This window comes from Manihot esculenta, chromosome 6 (genome assembly GCF_001659605.2).
Source record: "Manihot esculenta cultivar AM560-2 chromosome 6, M.esculenta_v8, whole genome shotgun sequence".
Taxonomy (NCBI): Eukaryota; Viridiplantae; Streptophyta; class Magnoliopsida; order Malpighiales; family Euphorbiaceae; genus Manihot; species Manihot esculenta.
The window spans coordinates 20,605,492-20,628,531 of record NC_035166.2 but is presented as its reverse complement, the minus strand read 5'-3'; the positions used below and the strand labels follow the sequence as shown (position 1 = coordinate 20,628,531).

Genomic DNA, 23,040 nt, shown 5'->3' with positions numbered 1-23,040 from the left:
TTTAAGCTTTTAAGCACTGGAGGGTTGCCTCAAAGGAAGGGGCAATATCCTGAATGAAAAATTGGATTAGATCCCCCAGTACAAAAGGAAATTAAAAAAGAGAACAGATTGCAAGATATAAAAGGGGAGTTGGCATTGCAAGTCGAAAACAATCATATCCCACTCAAAAGAAATTATGCATGAACTGCAGAACTGCGAAAAGAAAAATAATAGAAAAACAAGATCCACCTTGCCACCTTCAGCAGATGCTCACAAAAACAAATATGATTGTCCTTAACCACAGAAATCCCAATTTTCTTTTCCTTTTGATTTGCCATAATTCAATTGCAGCAACCACATACAAAGTACAAATATAATTGTGACAAGGAAATAGAGAACAAACATGATAAATTTTCACAATGCCCATAATTAAGAATAGTTACAAGAGGGGGAGAACACCTTTGGCAAGTTGTCTTACAATAGAAACAGTAAATTTCCCATGAAAGAACTGCCAGTACTCCTGACCAAACATCACCACCTCTGATTTCAACGACGGCTACAACTGTGCAGAGCTCATAGGCCAGCATATAGAAGATTAAGACATAATACCCAATGATTAGATAACCGAATATTAAGTCATAATGCACTAATATCTAGCACAACAGCAATTCTGGTGTCAGAAAATCAGCAACATGGTTCACTTGCCAGTGATGAATGGGTGAAGTTGTGCTTGATGAACCGTCATCCTCTTCTCAGGATCCAATACAAAAATTTTATCTAGAATATCTCTAAAATTGGCCAACATCTTTAGATCCTCACCCGGAGAACTTGTAACAACCGACCCAATATCCTTTGGCTTTATATTTAGAATCATCCTTTTTACAGTCTGTGAAAACAGAAGTCAATCTCAATTAATATGAAAGAAAATCATGATAAAAGATTCAAATGTTGAGAAAAGTAGATCTATGCATGACAAAAGATGAATGCATAAATCCTACTTTTTTAGTAACAGGATCCTCCTCTGTAGCATGAAAATGCAAATCTTGATCAAAATGCTGGTCAACAAATGCACCCTGCAAAAAGCCAAAATAACGCATCATCAGTGCAATAAAAGAAAGTGAAATTACAGAATATATACACAGGCCAGTCACACCAAGCTTAACAGTCTTCCAAAGATTGGAAAGGAAAAAGAGGGAGAAATACATTGTAAAAGACTGGAGGGCAACAAATCACAATGATCCAGATATCAGGGAACCTAGAGCCAACAAAATAACTTCCAACACCATGGAAGACAGTTTGGAGACTACAGTAACAGCTATGGACTATTATCACAGGGTACCCAAAAAAAGAAAGAGATCCCACCTTCTTAAGCATCTTCTTTGGAAAAGTGCCTTTCAGTTCCATGTGAAGTCGCAACATTTCATTATTTGTAGTACCAGGAAAAAGAACTTTCCCCGTAAAAAGCTCATATAAACAGCATCCAACAGACCACACATCCATTGGATGATCATAAGGCAAGCCAAGAACTGATACAGAAGCATTACAAAAGTACATTATATTTATATAACTGCAATCATTTAACCACAAGAAAGTATATCCCATATGATAGCTTAAGGTAAAACTTACTGACTTCTGGAGCACGATAAAAGCGGCTCACAAGGTAGGGTGTAATTTCATTTTTACCAGAAAACATGGCATTACCAAAATCACAAAGCTTCAGCACATTTTTTGCCTCATTTACCTGTAAAAGAAGGGGGCAAAAAACAGCGAGTTGAATTCATAATTAACTGATAGAGCACCACAATCATGTAGAAAAACTAGACACATACCAGCATGTTATCAGGCTTTATATCACAATGAAGAACACCACAGTTCTTAAGATGCTTCAGTGCAATGAAAAGCTGCTTTGCATATGCCCTCACAGCAGTTAGTTTCAGGCCAATATTGCGACCAAATTTTTTTAAGACCTCACGAAGATTCATATGAAGAGATTCAAAAACTAAACAAAGATGATTTCTATACTTGAAATTTGAAAGGAATCGAACACAATGGCGCTTGTTGTCCTTATCTAGATCTGCTAGTTTGTTTAATATCTTAACCTCTGACTGACCAGCTCTTTGCCTACATTATATAAGTATAGACCAAGGTTGGTCACTATACAAAAGGGGAAAAAACTGATGGAGAAAAGGAATAATTATGGAAGCAAGATTACTCACATTGTTTCATTATTACGAATTATTTTTATAGCCACTTCTTCAGGTTCACCAACACCAGCCTTCAAATCCTTTGCACGAACTACTGTGGAAAAGACTCCTTTTCCATGAGCAGCCACAATTTCATACCGACCATCAAGTATTTCACCAAATCTGTAGCCTGTGCAGAAAAACAACAATCATTTCTGTGGGTGTGGTGTGTGTGTATATACAAGTATTAAAGCTAAGCCTCTGAAATTGCTTTCCAAGAGTGTGCCATCTAAGCTAATGAGGAAGCCCAAAAACTCGAGACATGGTGTGATCCCTTTCTATCCTAACTTTTGTCTTTTTATACAAAATAAATAAATTATTATCTCAAATTTTAACTACTGAATCTCATTTTATACAAAAAAGACAATTATCGGAATTCTTTTTAACACGTTATTTAAGAACTTCAAAAATGATTTTAAAATATTAAGCCACCATATAAAATAATTACGTGGCATTTTTACTAATAGTGTTTATAATTAGGAGATTGAGCCACTTTTCTCTCTAAGGGTATTCTTTAAGAGAATAAGAGAACGTATATATATGTTTACAGTTTAAAATTTCGAAGAAATAATATATCATTAATTTATTAAAATCATATTTATAATTTTTTTAATTTATCATTATGGATATTTAGATCAGGTTATATACGTTTAAGTTAATATTTTTTTGATAATTTTAAACTTTAATAAATGTTATATTAATATATATTATCCCATATAAAGATTTGAAAAAAGTTTACCATTTTAACATTATAAAACTCTACTTATCATATTATATATATTTTTAAACATCAATCATTTATTTAATTTGGATAAAACAATGTTATCACTCTAAACTCTCAAGGTTATTTTATTATACATTCAAATAAATTTCTATCTTTCAGAAATTATATTAAAATATACTAGATAATTTGTTAACTAAAAAAATTATTTATAAAGATTACTTCATTTTTTAAAAATTTCTTATATTTAAAATTTAAGAATTTTATAAATGATATGTCACAAAAATGCCACAAAGCACATATGTATTTTTCACTTTATTTGTATATTTATTGGTATACATCAAATAATTTTAAAATAATATTAAAATAATAATAATAAACTTATTTAAAATTAAAATTACATGGTACATATTTTTATAACTTTAGCAAATATAAATTGTATAAATTATTTCATAAAAATTTATTTAATAATATTTGAACATGAAATTATAATTATCAATAACATGAATCATCATAGCGATATGTTAATGATAATTATAACTTCATTTTTAATAAAATTTTTCAATATAAAAATGATATTCTATTATTAAAATAATATTATAAATAATCCATGCAACGCACAGATAATACAACTAGTGAAATAATAAGTGGATAAACATTGGACAAACAGAAGTAAAACATTGATTCAAAGAACAATCTACAGCACAAATTGCTTCTTTTAGATGTTTCTCTTTTGGACAAATTGAAGGGGGGAATCCATACTGCCTATTAAACAATGATGTGAAAGGAAGTCTAACTTCTCAATGTACAACTTCAGATAAAATATTCTCAGGACTAACTTCAAGCACTACTTTTCTTTTAATTAGTGACCTATAGAAAGCATTTCTATCCTTATATATATATATATACAGAACCTAATGCTATATTGCTATTAACGTCAAAGTAGCAAATAAAGAACATGCAACTTCTCTATCTACTTTACTTCAGAAAACCACAGCCAGGCACTAATTGAAAACAAAACAAATAAATAAATACTAAAAACATCATATTCAGGTCAAAATAGATTTAAAGAAACAAGACATTCTGCATCTAGATGCATGAAATGGCATATATTTTCTGCTTTAGGCCCACTGTTTATTTACATACTTACCATAATACCCATCAGAGTCATCCCAGTTGTCATGAAGACCATTCCGAATAATTGGTAAACCATCTCCTTTGTCCTGTATAAGATTATATGCACAAAACTTTAGCATATTTACCAATGAATCTCTTTTTTTTTTTTTTTTTTTTTTGGGGTGGGGGAGGGGGGTTTGGGGGGGCACCAGTGGTCGATATTGAATTTACTGTTATATTACAAGCGGAAATACATGCAAAAGGAAACTGGACAAGTGCAAAGATGGTTTGTCAGATTTATAAGAACCTTTTAGAAATTAATCATACCAATTTACGAATTCCAGCAGGTGTCTCGCCAAATATGTCATCACAATATCTTTCCTCTGACCTCTCACTCTGCCCAAATTGATAAAATAAGTATCATATGCAAAACATATCTAAGGCAAATTTCAGTATGGCTTTCATATTAGGAAGTATATGTGCTGCTCAGCCAGAACAAGCAATTTGAGATTAAAAAGACACCTTGGGAGTACCCTCTCCAAGCCCCACAGCAACAGAACACCTCTCAGAAGCCTCTGCTCCATTTTGTGGAGGCAACTTGCCCACAGAAAATGATGGCTCAGCAACATAAATATCAATGTCAATCCTAGTATCAAGAGTTTCTGGAGCAACATTAGAAGCTAGTAATGATTGAATAGGAGATTGTGCAGGTTCCACATCTGCTTCACACAGAAGGTAAGACTACATAAGCAGAAAGCTCAGAAAATAAAAATAAAATAAAGACGTTAAAAGCAGTAAGCATTAGCAAGTAATCCAGGTTTTGCCTGGTGCTATCCTACCTCAATAATGAGTCAGCAATAACCTATACATTTTATCACATGATTTCCTACTCATATACCAGAACTGAAACAAGGCTCAAGTAATAGAGAATACCAATGACTTTTAATTTTTCCTTTTTGTAAATACTATTCAAAAATTTTTAAGTATAGGCCACGTACAAATCCAAAATGTGGAAACAAATATTTAGTCTTAAGTTGTAAAATTACATGCTCTGTTACACTTTTGTGTGCCATGCAACATCCGTTTAGAAAAATCACACTTCCTAATCAAGGTATTTCTCATAAAAAAGAACAAATTACAAAGTTGAGCTTCAACTAGGAAGCCTCCTCATCCAAAGGCCAGCCCTACATCACGACAATGAACAATTAATCCTGATATTAAGCATGAACAAAAAAATAACTAATAAGTCCTTCTGTAATGTGCAAGAGAGGTTAAAACACACCTTTTTCCACATCATCTGATTGAGACTCATTTTGTTGCTGTAGTTGCTTATTTCTATGTTTTTCAAGAATGGCTTGGCTGCGCTTTCTACTCTCCTCCTTAACCCTATCGAGATCATCCTCCTGTTCAGCTAATTGTATACTAATCCTTTCTTCAAAATCATCCTGTTCATCTTGATCTCTAAAGCAAATTATAATAAATAACTGATGAAGTCATTGGAAAAGGCACACCACAAAAAAGAATTATGCCTAAAATTAAAAAAAGAAAAAAGAATAATGCAAACAAACATCCACTGGTGAAGCATACCTATTGAGTTTGTCTCTGTCACCTAAAGGATCACCATGAGAATTATAGACCTTCTGCGAATCACTCTTAATGTCCCTGGCTTTGTTATTATTTCTATCGCTACGCCTTTCCCTCTCCCTCTTCCGATCTTGGTCTTTAATTCTGTCCCTCTCCCTATACCTTTCACTATCCTTCTCCCTCTCTTTTTCCCAATCACTGTGTATATCACTAGATCTAGCCACATCTTTACCTATGTGTTTATCTCCTTCTTTCTGCCTTCTCTTGTCCAGATCCTCCTCCATGTCCCTCTTCCTATCCCTCTCCAAGCTCCTCCCTCGTTGCTTCTCTCTTTTCCGATCCCTGTCCATCTCTCTGTCTCTAATCCTCTCCCTTTCCATTTCTCTCCTCATATCCTGGTCCGTTCTCCTTTCTATTTCCTTCTCTCTTCTCACATCCTTGTCCCTGCTTCTCTCCCTTTCCTTCTCTCTCCTCACATCCCTGTCCCTGCTTCTCTCCTTTTCCTTCTCTCTTCTCACATCCCTGTCTCTGCTCCTCTCCCTTTCCTTCTCTCTTCTCCCATCCCAGTCCCTATTCTCCTGTTCCATCTCTCTTCTCAGATCCCTGTCCCTGCTTCTTTTTCCATCTTTCTCTCTTCTCTGATCCCTGTCCCAGCTCCTCTCTCGTTCCTGATTCTTTCTCCATTCCCAGTTGTCCTTCTCCCTGCTCACCTCTCGGCCACATGCATCCCTGCTTCTGTGTCTGTCCCCACCTCCTAGACTTCTGCTGTAACTGGTTCTATGCTCCCTTTCCAAATCTTTACTGCTATGCAGCAGATCCCTATCACGTCTAGACATTCTTTCATCATCAATAAAAGTTTCCAACTTACCAGTGTGTCGTCCTCTCTTCAAAAGAACCTCCTCTTCCATTATGCTGTGGGAATGAGATCTCTCACCAGTAAAATCATGTGACAATGACCTACTCCTAGCAATTACATCATCATGGGACATATCATGAGATGCTGAGCCTGTTTCAGTGTGGTTTTTACCCCCCCCACATTCAGGAGATGATGACTTCCCCCAATCACCCAATTTGCTTTCATCACCCTCAGGTGTATCAACATGACGATAACTCTTTCGCTTGTTACTTCCATTGCAAAAGACAGACTCTGCATGATGTTTCTTACCTGCTTTATGATATTCATAATCCAAATCTCCGTTGGTACGAACTTCAAGCTCTTCTCTCAGAAATAATTCATCTTGAATCTCGACCATAGGGCCTTTGGGCAAATTAAGTTTGCTTTCAAACTTACTAGAATTGCAAGAATCAGTTAAGCCATTGGCAATACAGTAAGGATGTTCTCCCTGCAATACAATGAAAAAGAATTGAGGGGTATGATTCATGTGAATTTGCAAGGGCATGACATACTCCACTTAATATGTAAATTAATCAATGAGAATCAGTTAACATGCAGCACCGAAATAGAAATAAACTTGTAACTAGCTCTTACAAATTAATAATAAGCCACCAGTTCTCCATTGAAACGCATAGGGGAAACTCCTTTCTTTTTGCAATTCACTCATGTTCGTCCGTAGTGCAAGCAGGTTCTCACATATGTGCATGGACATACTCTAACAAGCTCTCACCAAACAAAAAACCATCATACTTTCCATATAACAAGCTCTCACCAAATACCAAAAAAAAAACATACCATATAACTTACAACACTACCATGAGCATCCGTTTCGCCACTGAGAGAACTAACTTAAGATGAAGATGAAGGGAAAATAAAGTTCTCATCTAAAACCTGAATTTTCCTTTTTTTTTTTTTTTAAATTCTTGGCTGCCAGTCAAAATGACGCTTTTCTCAAAGCGAGCTTTTCACAATCAAACGGAATACAAAATCTATCATTAAAAATTTCTTTCCCCACTTTTCTTAGAGACCGAACAAAAAGCACACAACCTTATAAAAAACAATTCAGGCAAACAATTGAAACACATAAGGACTCACAGAACATACCAGATTTTGAGAACCAACTTTCTCCTCACGTAATTCGATGGCCTTTACAACAACACCACCAGAAACCTCCTCCTCCAAAATCTCGCCTTCCTCCACGTCATCATCAAGCCTGTTATTAGCAGTACCAGCAATAGGATTCATTGGAGGAGAAGAACGAGCAGTTTCATCAACAGCATGGTTACTTTCCTCACCGTGCTTCTTGCTTCGGTGGGAACGGTGATGGCGATGGTGTCGGTGTTTGTGTCGCTTTGAGGACTTCTCCACTTCATCATCTGGGGGCGATCGGCGATGCTTGCGACTGGACGGATCGGTGTTCCTGGCCATTGGTTTTTTCTTTCTCTTTTTGTTTTCAAAATCAAAATTGATAGAGCACTATATGATTAGGGTTTTATTTTTGGGGTTTCCTTTCGTCCAGGTCCAGCTAAGGGCGCGCTTGAGTTAATTTGTGAGGACGAAAGGTGAAAATGCTAATAACGTTGTCAAATTAAATTTTGTTATATTTTTGTTTAGGGATAAAAATTTATTAATTAATTCAAAAATCCTAACTTTTTTAAGAAAATCTATTAGTTTTAATAAATATTATAAAAAATTTTAAAATATTTTTAATACAGAAAATTTAATTAATAATTTTTTAAAAATTTTAAAACATCAATTAATAATTTTTTTAAAATTATATAAATTAAATAATAAAATATTTAATAATAAAATTAATGAAAGATTAATAAAAAAAATTTTAATAATATAAAAATTAAATAATAATCTTCACTTTTGCTTATAAAGGGATAACTCAAAATTTAGTGCTTGAAATTTGATAAAGTTGGCACGAAACTACTTTTTTAATGGTACGCAATTTAATATCTAAAAGTTTTATTCTATCAAGCTTTAATATTAAATTATGATAATTTAATTATTTAAATTTTATTTTTAATAACAGTTTAATTTTTACTTTTAATATTTAAAATAATTTATTTTTATAATTTTAATAATTTGATCCATTCAATTTGACTTAATTTCTTTGATTAATTAATAATAAATTTAATATAATAACTATTTTATTAGTAAAATAAAAAACTTATAAATTAATTTTTTATTATTAAAAAATAAATTGTATGTTTCACTAAATTTCATAATTTACGCCATAAATTACAAAGACTTCAATCGTATGGATTTAATTGTAAATAAAATTTTATAAATTTCATGAAACCGATGAATTAAGTTTTTAACCATTTGAATAAAAAAGTCTAATTACACTTTATAGTCTATTAAATATCTAATATGATAATCTGAGATTCAGAAAATAAAATTTTATAATGGTTTAGTAAGCTTAGTCTAGAGGAAAGAGTTTCTCTCCTTTTATTCTTTTCATTTGTCATTTGTCTTTGTGACATAAATACGGACGTACGAAAATGTCACACAGATACGGACGTACGAAAATATCAAACGTCTGCTCTATGCTAAACGGCCATTTAATTCCTTCCTGGTGCACGTGGGCCGGTTATCCCTCTCCTACTATGCCTCAGAATCGAGCTAGGTGTGGGGAGGTTGAGGCCCATGGGAGACCTGATCTCAAAACCGAATGGTCCGAGCCGGCTCACTAAATAGACTTCTCGACCGTCGGTTCAGAACTGTCATCGTGAGCTTGGCCTCATATAGAGGTGATGAAATCCGGCGGTTATCATAATATGTCATAAATGTTTATTATAAAATACATTGTTACTATTATCAAATATAATAATAAATAGATTATATATGTGCATATAAAAATATATTATTAAATATTAAAATCGAAACGACTCAAATAAATCGAAAATCAAAATTTTAGTATTTATAAAAATTGAATCGAACTGATTTTGATCAAAAATCGAATCAAACTGAACCAATCTGATTCGATTCGATTGGATTTGGTTTGCTCAGTTTTAATTTTTTTATAAATTTTTAATTTTTTACGTATTTTAAAATTTAATTAAAATATTTTAATTTTAATATGATTTAATTTCTCTAAAAATAACATATTATTATTACTAATCGGTTCGGTTTGATTTTTTCTGATTAAAACCGAACCGAACCGAATCAAAATAATCCAAATTTTTGAAATTAAAAACTGGCGAAATAAATAAAAAACAAATTGAATTTTTAAATTAATTCATTTCCATGGATTTTTTTGATTTCAACGCCATCATTCTTATACCATACTTTATCCCAACATTATAATTTTTATGAATGGAAATATTATCTCCACTATATATTATTAAAAAATATATATATAATCTCATCTTATTGTTACTTGTAAGACAAACTTGTAAGCCATTTTTTTCATATGCTTCGTTTGGTGTTCAGAGCAAATAACTCTATCTATACATCGCATTCATTACTAGTCTTTAGTTTTCATGCTTGCAATTGTTCACCCATCTCCTGGATCTCCAATATTTCTACCCTGCGTTTCATCTTCTTTCTTAACTTTATTGCCACATCTGCAGGCGTAAATCTCCCGCAGATAACTATTCTGGATTCCTGCTTAGCAATCATATGCGTCTCTATCTCTATACAGGACAACAAAAAGCTTTTCAACTTCTATTTCAAGTTTAGACAATAATCACCTCAGTTATGAAAAGTATTTCTTTCTGTCTTTTCTTTTTTTATTTACCTTTCATGTTGAGAATAATTTTCCTTGCTTTCTTGCAGCAAGAGTTGCAGTCGAGGTTAATTCTCACCACCATGCAACAAATCTGCGAGAAAAAAAAAATCACAAGTACAAAATCATTTAGTGTTTAATCTTTATTTCTGTTCAGTGAGTTTGACAACGAGGAAGCCAACATCAGAAACAAAATTTGAATATTATGATTATCCTTGCCTTTGCCGGTATGAAGCTGTGAACGGACATTAGATCAATGATACGTCGAAGATGACAATGAAAAAGGAAATGTTGGATTTTGAGAATTTGAAGGAAATGATATTTCTACTTTTGGATTGTCAGTTGGAAATTATTCATTTTCAGTTTGGAATCTGATTATGCTTAGGCTTAAAAGGGAGAGGGAGGTCTTTGTTTGACGCGTTTGGCTTACTATTCCTAACTTCTTTTTTGAGCTTTGTTCAGAGTCAGAGGGAAAACATTCCTTCTCTCATTTTCCGTGCTTTGTTTTACTTCATTATATGTCATCAAATAGCTTGTTTCCAAAGGTGATGTGGCACAAAATTTGAGCCATCTTACCCTGATTTTAATTGCCCTGAAGAAAAAGAAAAGATTCACAATTAAGAAACTTTAAAGATAGGTGATGTTTGATGCAACTGTTTAACACTCGGGGAAAATAAAAACCTTTATTATGGATAACTTTTCAATCAAGCTTTAACTACAATAATAAAAACAGAGAATCTCTATGCTACAACTTTTTTATTATTGTCTCCCATTTCTTTCTTATTTCCTCCATATCCTGTGACAATTATGTACACTACTACTTCAGTCTGATCAATATACACATTTTCTTGCTGTTAAAATTTGAACCAGATAAACTAGCCACACTCTAAGTAGTCAGAGTGTGCAATCTGTCGGTTCGGTCGGTTCAGTTTTGAATACTACATCAGTACAAACACAACCTTTTGATAATAAGAGCGTATGGCATTGGAATGATTATACAAGCAATCAACTGCTGGTAGAGCGAAAAATGCGCTTAAACATGGCAATTTTGCTGAGAGGATTACTGTACACAGCAGCAACTTGCCTTGTGGGTACTTTAACGCCAGGATATTTACATGTAAGGATTACCTTCTTCTCCAACAGATTAACTGACAGAGAATCAGTCTCTGCAAGACCAGCATACAAGTTTATGTTTAACATCATTCTATTAAAAAGTGAAAGCCAATATTTTCTAACCAAATCAAAACATTGCAATCCGGTTGTAGCAAAAGTACACATAAATATGCCTGTGGAAGATACCCTACTTGAATAATTGCAACAATCATAAACATCTAAAACCTGTGAAAAACAGTGCAAGCAAATCAAACTAAAGTCTCCAATTACAGTATCAAAATTTGCAGACAGCTCTACTGATGGTTTCACCCCTAATATGCAAGATGCACTAACTTGGCACTTCAAAACTTCATCTTTTTCCGCTTTTTTCTTTAATCCCTTAACATATCTGGACCAGCTTCTGTGAACAAAAGCTCAGCTTTATGCAAAAGAGGCATAGCCATCTCTAGAATTTACCACTAAAAGCACTTGCTTAAAAAAAAAATTATAAAAGGGTTGCCATAGGATTACCTACTTTTTTATGAGAAAATGGAAATTTTCCTTCAAAACTATATCCGTGTCTGGCCATCAATTTAAGCATAGGAAAATCCTTCCAAAAGCAATTCCTAAAATAATTGAATGAGGGAGACATAAGAACTTATTACAGTTTTAGATATCTTACCAGCCATTCTGGACATTATTTCAGCTATTCTCACTTGACATTCAGCACATCGAATATCTGCTGAGAGAACAACTTCCTGGACCTGCTCTCGACAAGATCCATAAACATTTGATATAAATTTTAAGCCTAAACAATCTGCAAAAAGCAGCATATATGGAGAGAGAGAGAGAGAGAGAGAGAGTACAAACAAGAGGAACTGATAAGGATTCAACAGAGGCAAGGCTAGTTCCAGGAAGAAGCATATTCTTTGGCTTCTTGCGTCCAATTCTCGGTGTCTCCTTCTTAGGCCGATTAGCAAGAGCCATCTCTCCGTTATGATAACACTTTCACAGAAAAATAAAATATTCATATAGAGAAGAAGTAAGGTAATAAGTTAAATCTCATCGTGCACAAAGAAAGAGAGAGACAGAGAAACAGAAAAGGATCTAACAACGGCTTATGCTGTACCGATGGAGCAAGCCCATCTCTTTATAGATGCTTCAATTGTTAGAGAACATTGAACAAGAAGGAATAAAGATAAAATTTTAGTACAGCAGTATGAAAGCATAGTGAAGTGAAAAAGGTCCTTGCGACTTAGATGCCTTATTGACATAAGATAGGCAGGCCCACAACTACCACTTTCTTGAGCTTTCTCCTCGACAATTATCCTGTGCAGCTTACTTACAAGATCAAAGACTTGTGCAACTTTTAAATTCAACTGATCAGTCAAGTCACAAGGAGCGTGTTTATGGCTGCTGTCCGACGAGCCAAATTGAGCCAAGTTGCTTGTAATATATTTTTTTTTCAGGGATGGGTCTCCAGGTTGGCTCCATAAAATAGCTGGGTCACCAAAGTTTGTGAGTTTCAACGTAACCGTTGAAGATTAACAAATAAACAAAAGGAAGTTTTTAGCTGATTGATTTTGATTGTTCAGCAATTTGAAGTTGAAATACCCAACGGATCAACAAAACTTGCTTTCTGAGGATTCACCCAGCAAATTCATTGTATTTGTTTGGCAATTTGATAATGGCAGGTCCTTTGCACGTCCCATCATAACCAATTAACCATTGGCTCACATGTAATCGTCGTATATAAATAATTTTTCCTGTTTCGAAGGGGCACAAGAGGTTCGTATTTCCTTAAAAACAGGGATTAGGCTTCACAAAGAAAGAGATCATGATGTTAAATAATGACCACAATCTACTCAAGGATACTCCTTTCTGCGTGGGAACCCACACTACAGTGGTGCGGGCGGATTCTTAGCGCGTTGTTGGGTAGGAATCCAACCAAACAAGGCTCACAAACCGTACCACGGCACACACTTTGGCAGTAAGCAACGATCAGGTAGTAGCCACCCACTGATGAAATCAAACAGGTATAACAAGTTGCTCATTATATTTAAACCTCTAGATTAATGGACATGATAAGGATTGGTAGAGTGATAAAATTTTATTACCAGAAAGATGAAAGCTGAAATCCTCCAGCAACATTTCTGAGCTAAAATTTTAACACTGACTATTGCTTTTGCCTTGCATCCATTGCATTCGCCTCCTCCATCCAACACTCCTGTCCCGCTTGCCAATATCATATCGTCCTCTCCTTAATGATCAACGTCGTCATTGTCTCCTTAACGTCTTGTATCTCCAACTTCGTCCTCTTTGACCTTTGCTCTTCCCCTGTGCCTCCTTATCTCCTCAACGGCTTGATCCTCCTCATCTTCCTCTTTTCATTATAATTTTTAAAATTACTATTTAGTCCATATATTATATAGAAATTAATTAGTTAATTTCTATATTTTTAAAAAATATACTAAATAGATACTATAGTTTTTTGAAAACTCAAGTAAAATATTGATTTCATTAAATTTTAGCACCATTAACATTGTGACTTGGTCCAATAGTTAAAACCTGAAAAATCTAAGTATGAGTCCCCATACCCCAATTCAATGCTCAAAACTGTAATAACTATTTAGTATATTTTTAAAAAGAATTAGATTTTTTTTTTGAAATGAAAATTTAATATTAGAAAAGTAGAATCTGTAATTTTTTAAATTTATTCATGCAAAAAGAATGAACTCGGGGGAAGATGCGGAAGATAATTGTCAAAAAAGAGAAAAGAGCCGCTGAAGCTTGAACCACCCAGGGATCTCAAAAGCCATCACACAAGGAAACCAGCCAAGGATTTGTCTGAGGGGAATATCAAGAAGAGCTCACCAATAATTTGTAGCCACCTTAGGGTTCGATGGTCCAACACTCAAGAGAAGTGATTAAGAATCTTGAAATTCTTAGCATCAAATAACTAAAAGGGACCCTCCAAAATAACCGATAAAAATTAACAACCCATTGATAGAATTAATATATTGTAATATTTTGCAATGAAAAAATTAATTGGTACTTATTATAAAATTTATTTATTATTTCTACATAAAATTCATGCATGGGTAAATATGAAATAAATTTATGTAAAATTTGCATATTCAATAGAAGTTTATCATCTTCGCCTATTGAATACGCAAATTTTAATAAATAAATTTTATGATAAGTACCAATTAATTTTTATATTGCAAAATATTACAATATTTAATTCTATCAATTACCATTTAACATAGCAAAATATTACAATTAATACTAATAATTAATTCTGAAAATGTAAATGGCAAAAAATTATTTAAATAAATTAACTAACATTAAGATATGAGTCGAGAGAAATTTAGCAAGAGGTAGGAGAAATTTAAGAGGGAGTTGGGAGAGATTTGGGGAGTATAAAGTGGAAAGAAATTTGAAAAGGAGCTTGGAGATATTTGGAGATAATAGAGAGCTAGGAAGATGATTTTGGATATATATTTATATTTTAAAAAATTTAAAATTTTTCTCAATTAGAGGCGTATCCGTTGAGGGAGGCATGCCTCTCGCCTGTCTGACAGCTGCTTCACATGTGGCACTTGTAGTAAGGCTTTTCATTCTCTCCCATGGAGAGTAAGATTTTTGTGAAAAAAAATTTTCAAATTTATTGTCGGCTGGCAAAGGAATTTCTGCCAGCCGACAAGACAAAGTCTGTTGTGCTTATGCAGCGCGGCAAGCAAGGAATTTTAAGGAAAAAAGAAAACCTGCCGTGCTTCTGACGTGTGACAGGTGGAACTCTATCGGCCACGTGGCCGTTAAACTCTTATTTGCTAAAATATTTTATTCCATCCCTCATATTCTAAATATTTTTTCTTCTAACACTAAAAACTCGTAAATTGTTATACATACAAAAATAAGTCTATTACTAAAATAAAATAATCATTCAGTTTGTTTTTTTTTAAATGCTATCTAAAATTTCAAAATAACTAAATGAATAGATTCCATCAATACATCAACTATTTTTCATCTCATATATTATAATCAAAATAAATAATTTCTTGTAAATAAAAGTTCAACCAAATATATTTTACTAAATTTCCACTAAAATTTATTTTTAGTTCATAGATTCTCTTTCACATTTTCTTTAAAATTTCTCCCTTTAGTATTTTTGATACGATGCGAATAATTGCCCTTTGTTAATATTTTGACAAAAAAATAGTATAAAAAAATAAAATAAATAACATAAAAATTTATATATGATACATAAAAATTAACTATTTGTAAATAAATAATAAAATTTAACTAAAAAAATTTATAATTTAAGAATACAATGAGACAAGAAATGAGAGAAGATAAAAATCAATATAATTTAACTGAAAAAACATACTTTAACAAATTTAATTTGGATGGGTGAGATTAAGAGGAAATGGGAGATAAAGATAAATAAGAGAATAAGGAGGTTGAAAAAGTGAGTTGGAGAGGGATGGGGGATGATGCTTAAATAAGAGAGCATCCCCCGGTAAAAACAAACCAAAAAATTAAACAGCCTGGCGATGGTGTGCTGTTGCTGGCAGAGACGCACTTTTGACGTGCAGGCCTTGATTTAAAAAAAATAAATAAATTTCTTGATCTCTGCCAGCCGACAAGACAAAGCCTGCCGCACTTCAAGGATTTTTTTAAAAAGAAAAAACAAAAAGACAACCACATGAGCAGTCAAACCCTATTTGCTAAAATGTTTTAGCCCACCCCATGTCCTAAATATTTTTTCTTCTAACCCCAATAACCTAAAAAGCCCCACAAATGGTAGAATTTCATCATCTGAACTTCACAAAACGAGCATCCTTTGAGTGCCACCCAAACTTCTTACCAACAAACTAGGAATGGGGACAATGGATGAGTAAATAGGAGATTTGATAGTTGATTGCAATGGGAATGGGTTTATCAGATCTATTAGTTAATGGAATCCACCAGTTAATGGGTTTCTATCCTAGTCGTTTTTGCTTAAACTTCAGAATGTTGTTCAGGGGGCTATAATGGCTGTTGGAGCATCGAAACCAACTGTAGTGGCTGATGCAGATGGATTCTTTAGTGTGCAAAATAAAATGCTGGAGCATCGAAACCAGCTGAAGATGCAGCATTAAGCAAAGAAGTTGGATTTGAACGGGTCCTATACTTGCAAATTCTTTTCTCCTCGCACATAGATGTTGGTTAATTAAATAATTAATTTCCACCTCATGAATGTGCTTGCTACTTGCTGTTAACATGGATAAAGACTTGACTAAACTGAATATGACCATAAAATGGAAATCATCTTTTCATGGAGTATCATAATTCATAGAAATTTGCACATCTGATAGGAGGAAAGTGCTTAAAATTTCTACAAGATCTACCTGCGTCTGTCCTAAGTCCTAACTAACTAAGGTAGTGATACTGATTTTCTACTTCTATATCTTAGCTTGTATATATCTCAAGAATAGAAATTCATATTTCCAAGTGGTTGATCTCTTCAAGATGAAGAACATAAAGGAAATAGATCTTGTCTACAAACTCTCAATTAGCCATGCCTTGTAATTATTTGATTTTTATGGCCTCACCTCCTGTCTTCATATATGGAGGAATATATCTTCTTGCTGAATAGATTCCACTAAATGATTCTATCTGCATATTTTTCATGATAAAATATTTGCAATATTTTTATTTGGCAAATGCAAAAATGACCATAAGCTGCATGTATCTGGATTTGGAAATTTTTGCTCCTGGGTAAATATTTCCACAGGATGATTGAATTGTATTTGATTTTTTCTACCAGGTGAATGTAACAGCTGACCACTGAATTATCTATGGTGCTGACTTGGCTGCCTTCCTTCAAACCTTTGCAAAGATTGTTGAGAACCCAGAAAGCCTGACATTGTAGATGACGTTTTTGGTTCTTATGCAACAGTTCTGCCAATTTTGAGTAGTCCATTTTGGTGGGTGTCAAGTGTCAACAATCAAGGCCCCGGCATCTGCTAAAGGAAGCCGTTGGCTGAGGAGATCAGTTTTGCAGTACTCCTCTTTAGTGATATTATGCTCGTATTGTTGTTGTTGTTTATTTAAAAAAAAAATTAAAGTGTTTTAATTTTGCAATGATTTCAGCGACATCATATAAGATACTGTTGATAATAATTGTAAAAGCAGGAAATAAGTTATAGGAAAATTTTTAGCTTTTCACAGAACCTTGTTGATGTTGCCTTCTATGAAAATGATTTACGTTTTCTGGTAGTTTTTATGAGTTAATTTCCACGAGTATTATAAGATTAGTCAGTAAAACATCATTTATCAACATCTCAAATCAAGCTTACAATAACTTGCTTATTTCTTTTTTGGAGAGAATTTTACCATCACCATTTTTTTTTTGTTTACAGAAGAAGGATTGCATTAATTGATTAGTGATGCGACAATTGAGTGAAATCCAATTAACGTAATCAATGGCAGGTGATCTCTCTCGGAATGTGTGACAACAGGAAAAGAAGAAGCTAATGTTATAGAACTACAGGCTATTACAAGTTGCTGCTATAAGAAATGCAGCTGCTGTTCAATTATAACAAATCAATGCATTGGACAACTTCGCACAGGTACGAGTCACCAATCCAAGCTGATATTCCTGGAAACGTAAAGCTTATCAATGTACTGTATAACTGGGAGTGAGGCATTGATGTACCTTCTCATTTTCTTTTCTGCAGACTGATCTGAAACAGAGTCGAAATCAAGGAGTTAAAAGGTGTAGAAGACACTAAATTCAAATTTACTGGTTTACAGACTCGCCGTTTGATACTGCTTTTGCCTAATTAATCTTTATTTAAAAGAACTCAAATGCACAAACATTCATCGATATTCATGCTTTCTTCCTTCGCAACACGTATGGCCCATAAGCTCACATTTTAAGTTTATACTTCATACTAGTTGTACACCTTATGCAATCATGGGGTTGTTTCTCGGCTGTGGGCAATATGCAGGGGGATTATATTGAATCTGGGGAGCAAAACCTCATTCACAAAGTAGAATTGCACGGTTCAAAAGTAGACAAGTCATCAAAAAGCCATCTTCCAAATTCATTTCAATTATCATGTAGAAGCGAAACACACACATATTACGGCAAAAATGGACTCGATACTCACCAGTTTCACAGAGGTTCAGCAAAAGCTGGTCTCTTGAAGGAAGAGCGTACATTCCGGCATAAACGGCTGTCCTTATCGCCCATGTGTGATATGGTGCACAAGTTTGTGCATAAGCTGTTGTAGCTGCGTCCCTTAAAGAGTAATCACTGCAAGGAACAAATTTCAAAATATCAGTTTGCACGACCATAAGATAAAATCAGAGTTTCAAGTGCTATTGCATAGGATTAGAACACTAATTAAACACTAATTAGGTATCCAAATCAAAATAAATTAGGGATAAAAAGCCAATCTAACTAGAAAATTATAAACTAAACAGAATTATTGAATAATAAATTCTAAACCTAAAAATATAAAATTCCTAATTTTATAAATGTCACTTTAAATTTGGTGAATGTATTGGTGTATTTATGAAAGACTTGTATGAGTAAGGCAAGAGGGAGGGAAGGAACGTACTCGGTTGCCAAAAACTGCTCAAATAAAGCTCTGATGAGATCAAGACCCTGCCTGACTCTACGTAAATTACGCGAATGACTGCCAGCTGTCCTCACTGTGCCATTTGCAACATCCAAATCAAGTATATTTTGTAAAGTTTTATGCCTCTTTGATGCTTCCAAAAGACTGCCCACCTGAAATGTATCAGATCTTAGAATCAAGTTAGGGCATTTTCAGTCTGACGAAAGCCTTTTCTGCTCATCTCGTGTTTGATGGATCCAAGAAATTAAACAAAGAAACTAATTACAGAAATGAATAGGAATCGCTGTGAACCTTTGAGACATACTCAGACTCGGCGAATTTGAAAGCAAGACCCAGGCAGCTGAAGAGAATAGAAACCAGAGAACACGAATCACAGAACGTATCCAATCGAAGCTCTCCTCCATCAATATCAATACGTTGTAGATGGTTAGCTAAGTCTTCAAATGCCTCTACAACCGGCGACAGCGGCTTTTGTTCTCTGACGTTTGGTTCAGCATGCGAAGTTGTTGTCATGGCGGAATCTTGAACAAAGAGTTCTGGTGACGGTCGATGTGGTTGTTCTTGCAGGGATTGGGCTGAGCTAGATCTAAACAAATATCTCTTCATGATTTAAGTCTGATAATATGGAATCGTCGATCTGAATGAAAATTGAAAAGGCAAAAAGGAATTGGAATTTGAAAATTGAATGGAAACATGAGTATAAAGGGTCTGATCTGGTTGGGGTTTCCTGGTTGCTTCTTTTTCCATAATATGAGCGTTCGTGTTTTCAATTTTATCTTTGGAAAGGAATAAAAATAAATAATTTCGCTAGAATTGCGGTCTGCCTAACGAAAGCAGCACATTCTTGATTCTTCTGTTCTGCAGGTGGCTCATAGTTACGTAGTTACACACATATCAGCTGAAAATTCTTCAATGGAGATTTTCCTGCTACTTTCGCGCTCCTCTGAGGGTTCATTTGGTAAATATCAAATACATTCTCTCATCTGCCAATTATGGGTTGGAGTTAGCCCAAGGGTTGCTCCAGGCCCACAGATTTACGATAGCATCCCAAATAACTGGACGCCACATTTTCATCGGCTTCTGTTGATTTTTATTCTACATCATTTTTTGCGTACTATATATAAAGTTTATTCAGAGTATCAGATTCTACCACGCAGGCTGTGTCACCTTGAAACATAACAGGACTGATCTTGTGTAAAGAACTAACAGACTGGAACCTTGTTTGTAAGCTCCACTACCCCATCATCTATGGAGTCACTGGCTTCTTTTCTGTGGATCTGAATAGGCTTAAAAGTATACATCTTGGCGCATATTAAGTAGCAAAGGAAATTAACGACTTGCATTAATGTGATTAACCAGTAAAAGTACTCCAGTTTTCCCTTGTTCAAATTATTATCCGGAAGCCAGTTTGATCCATCAGGGCCTGCACTGAACTTGTGCACTAAGGTGACCAGAAGTGTGCTCGCATAATTCCCAACTGAAGTTGCTGTCCAAAATAGCGCGATACCTGTGCTTCTCATACTTTCTGGTGCTTGATCATAGAAGAATTCTAAATGCCCAATAGACACGAAAGCTTCTGCTATCCCATGAAGAGAATATTGTGGCACGAGCCAGAACACTGAGATGGGAATAGTATGATGAGAATTTAGTAGCCCGTTAGCAATAGCTGCATGTTTTCGCTTGATTTCCACGAAGCCTGCAACTAGAGTGGCTAATATGGATATGACAAAACCAATTCCCATTCTTTGCAAAAAGTTCATGCCGCGTTCGAGCCCCGTGAATCTACGTACAAAAGGAATTAAGAATCGATCATATATGGCTACGGTGGTGAGCATGGAGATCATGGTGAAGACAGACATGGAAGCAGCAGGGATTTGAAAGGATTTTGAGAGATGCCTGTCCATGGACTTGGCTTGTTGGAGGGAAAATGTGTTTTGCTGGGCATAAGCTGTGATTAGGAGAATTCCTGTTGCCCATATAGGTCCCATTCTGATTATAGATTTCAGTTCTTCTACTCTGTGTACTGTGTTTAGTCTCCATAAATTGGGTGTTTCGCTTGCTTTAAGGTTGTCTTCTTCCGTCACAATGGCGGCCTTGTCAAGGAACCTGCATTTTATTATAAACATATTAGCAAAACTAAACTCAGTGTCATGTGCTTTAATTATATATTCTTTCAAATAATTACATACTATACCATTATATTTAATTGAATTTGAAAAAAGAGATTTATATATGATCTATTTTTTAAATATAAACTTATCTTTATTTTTTTGACTTTTTAATTAATTAACTATCTAATAAACGTTTTAAATGTAATTAATAATAATACACAAATTACAGATGAAAAATATAAAATCCCCTCCTAAATAAACGAAGGATAAGTGAAAAAAAAGTTAACCACCAAAGTTGACATGTTTATACAAAGTTGCTTGTTATGTTGATGAATTCTCACCGAAGGTAATCAGTATATGCTAGAGGATAGCATTACTGCACTAGCAAGCTGTGTTATGACGAGCTCTATCTTCTCTATGCACATGCAAACAATGAAAAAAAACACAGCTTTATGTACAGAGAGAGAGAGAGTTGTAATTTACTTCATGTGTTTACTGTGAAGAAGCCTTCCACCAATGGAAATGGGAGCATCCAGTTCTTCGTTCTGGTACAGTAATTTAGGATCCGAAACCATGGACAACTTCCTCTTCCTAAATGCAGCCACTGACACTTGTACCAAGCGGGTAAATGGACTCCCAGCTGGATCCAAGTGCCGGTAAAGTGGGTATCCAATTATAAATGCAATAATTGATAGAAACATAACAATGGCTGGGATTCCAAGGCCCAAACCCCATCCAACATTGTCCTGTACATACACAAGCACTGTCACAGCCAACAGATTAGACACCCCCATCACGAAATAGTACCAATTGAAGTATCTCCATGTCTTTGTTGATTGCTTAGGATCCGTTTCATCAAACTGCTCGGCCCCGAATGCAACCACGCAGGGTCGAATTCCCCCGGACCCTAAAGCCATCAGAAGGAGAGATGCATATAGGATTGCTAGTTGTCCTGTGTCTGCTTCTTGGCAAACTTCATCTTCTTTGCACTGAGGTGGCCTTAGGTTTGGAAGTGCGGCTGATAGTGTTAAGCTTGTCATGCCCTGATATATACACACACACAAAATAAAGTACTCAAAACTTGAGATAATTTGCGATTGAAATTGTCAATAGTTCACAATTGACATCTTAAATAATCGCAAGGGAAACTTCTTAATGCTCTTTGATATAATATTCTTGGCAGAGAGAGATATAGAGAAAGGTGTTTACTATTTGGTATATTATGGAAGCAACTGTTATAGTCCAGAACCGGCCGGCATAAGCATCAGCAAAGAAGGCACCGAGCAGAGGTGTCAAGGTTGCAGTGCCTCCATAGTTGGTGACGGTTTTTGCTGCTTTAGTTAATGGCATATGAAGCTGGCCAGTTAAGTAGCTAATCATATTGGTATTAAAACCCACTATAGCCAGCCTCTCACAGGCATCGCTTGCTAACAAAAAAAACAAAAGCCAAAGCAAAAATATGCATCAGTACGTATCACATGCATCCTTATACAAAACCAAAGCAAGAACTTTGTTATTCTTCAAGAACCACAAGATCTTACAAAATATGAAGGGCAATGTAGCCATTCCACCCTTCTGCCTTTTGGCATGGAAACCCTTCTCCTCCATCTTCTCCATTTTCATTCCTTGGTGTTTAACTGGCCTACTAGGAACCGTGATATATAGGCCTGTGTGATCATAAAGCTTTTATTCTCACATGAGGCCACATGATTGACATGTAATGGTAAGCGAAAACAAAGTTAACACGTATACATTTCAATTGTTTATATTTTTAAATATTTGATTAATTTTTTAATGCAACCACTAATTAAAATTTTTTTTAATATACTTATAGATGACAAAATTCTCAACTCGGGTAAAGTTTTTCGAATAAAATAGCAGGGCTAGGGCAGGGACAGGGTATAAATACTCCCTGTTTAGGTGACTGCA

At 34.6% G+C, this 23,040-nt stretch overlaps 4 protein-coding genes across 9 annotated transcripts; all 4 read right to left on the bottom strand.

Moving 5' to 3' along the window:
• Window positions 1–4: 4 nt before the first annotated feature.
• On the bottom strand, window positions 5–8,105 carry LOC110616931 (serine/threonine-protein kinase prpf4B). Of its 5 annotated transcripts, XM_021759465.1 has the most exons (14): window positions 7,643–7,941; window positions 7,133–7,253; window positions 5,647–6,986; window positions 5,342–5,520; window positions 4,582–4,778; window positions 4,387–4,455; window positions 4,094–4,166; window positions 2,196–2,352; window positions 1,809–2,100; window positions 1,606–1,720; window positions 1,342–1,505; window positions 978–1,052; window positions 685–865; window positions 265–541 (listed from the first exon to the last, which is right to left on the bottom strand). In XM_021759465.1, exons 3-14 carry the CDS (start codon window positions 6,894–6,896, stop codon window positions 321–323), a joined length of 2,973 nt encoding a protein of 990 aa, XP_021615157.1. In that variant the 5' UTR covers window positions 6,897–6,986; window positions 7,133–7,253; window positions 7,643–7,941; the 3' UTR covers window positions 265–320. The 5 variants fall into 5 exon arrangements, 2 of the variants coding, with proteins under 2 accessions (XP_021615157.1, XP_021615156.1); XR_006350974.1 differs by lacking the exon at window positions 7,133–7,253 and adding an exon at window positions 5–49 and having other exon boundaries at window positions 439–865; window positions 7,643–8,105; XR_006350975.1 differs by lacking the exon at window positions 7,133–7,253 and adding an exon at window positions 5–49 and having other exon boundaries at window positions 458–865; window positions 7,643–8,105.
• Window positions 8,106–10,944: 2,839 nt separating this feature from the next.
• On the bottom strand, window positions 10,945–13,744 carry LOC110616973. 2 transcript variants are annotated; one of them, XM_021759522.2, is made up of 5 exons: window positions 13,484–13,744; window positions 12,479–13,385; window positions 12,237–12,371; window positions 12,049–12,130; window positions 10,945–11,440 (listed from the first exon to the last, which is right to left on the bottom strand). In XM_021759522.2, the coding sequence occupies exons 3-5, from the start codon at window positions 12,351–12,353 to the stop codon at window positions 11,280–11,282; spliced, it is 360 nt and encodes a 119-aa protein (XP_021615214.1). In that variant the 5' UTR covers window positions 12,354–12,371; window positions 12,479–13,385; window positions 13,484–13,744; the 3' UTR covers window positions 10,945–11,279. The 2 variants fall into 2 exon arrangements, with proteins under 2 accessions (XP_021615214.1, XP_021615212.1); XM_021759520.2 differs by having other exon boundaries at window positions 12,233–13,385.
• Window positions 13,745–17,703: 3,959 nt separating this feature from the next.
• Window positions 17,704–20,066, bottom strand: LOC110616937 (ACD11 homolog protein). Its single transcript, XM_021759470.2, has 4 exons — window positions 19,292–20,066; window positions 18,980–19,152; window positions 18,527–18,672; window positions 17,704–18,097 (listed from the first exon to the last, which is right to left on the bottom strand). Exons 1-4 carry the CDS (start codon window positions 19,604–19,606, stop codon window positions 17,991–17,993), a joined length of 741 nt encoding a protein of 246 aa, XP_021615162.1. The 5' UTR covers window positions 19,607–20,066; the 3' UTR covers window positions 17,704–17,990.
• LOC110616936 (protein NRT1/ PTR FAMILY 3.1) lies at window positions 19,626–22,734 on the bottom strand. The gene is made up of 4 exons (XM_021759469.1): window positions 22,653–22,734; window positions 22,321–22,538; window positions 21,595–22,154; window positions 19,626–21,106 (listed from the first exon to the last, which is right to left on the bottom strand). Exons 1-4 carry the CDS (start codon window positions 22,732–22,734, stop codon window positions 20,203–20,205), a joined length of 1,764 nt encoding a protein of 587 aa, XP_021615161.1. The 3' UTR covers window positions 19,626–20,202.
• Between the last annotated feature and the right edge of the window lie 306 nt (window positions 22,735–23,040).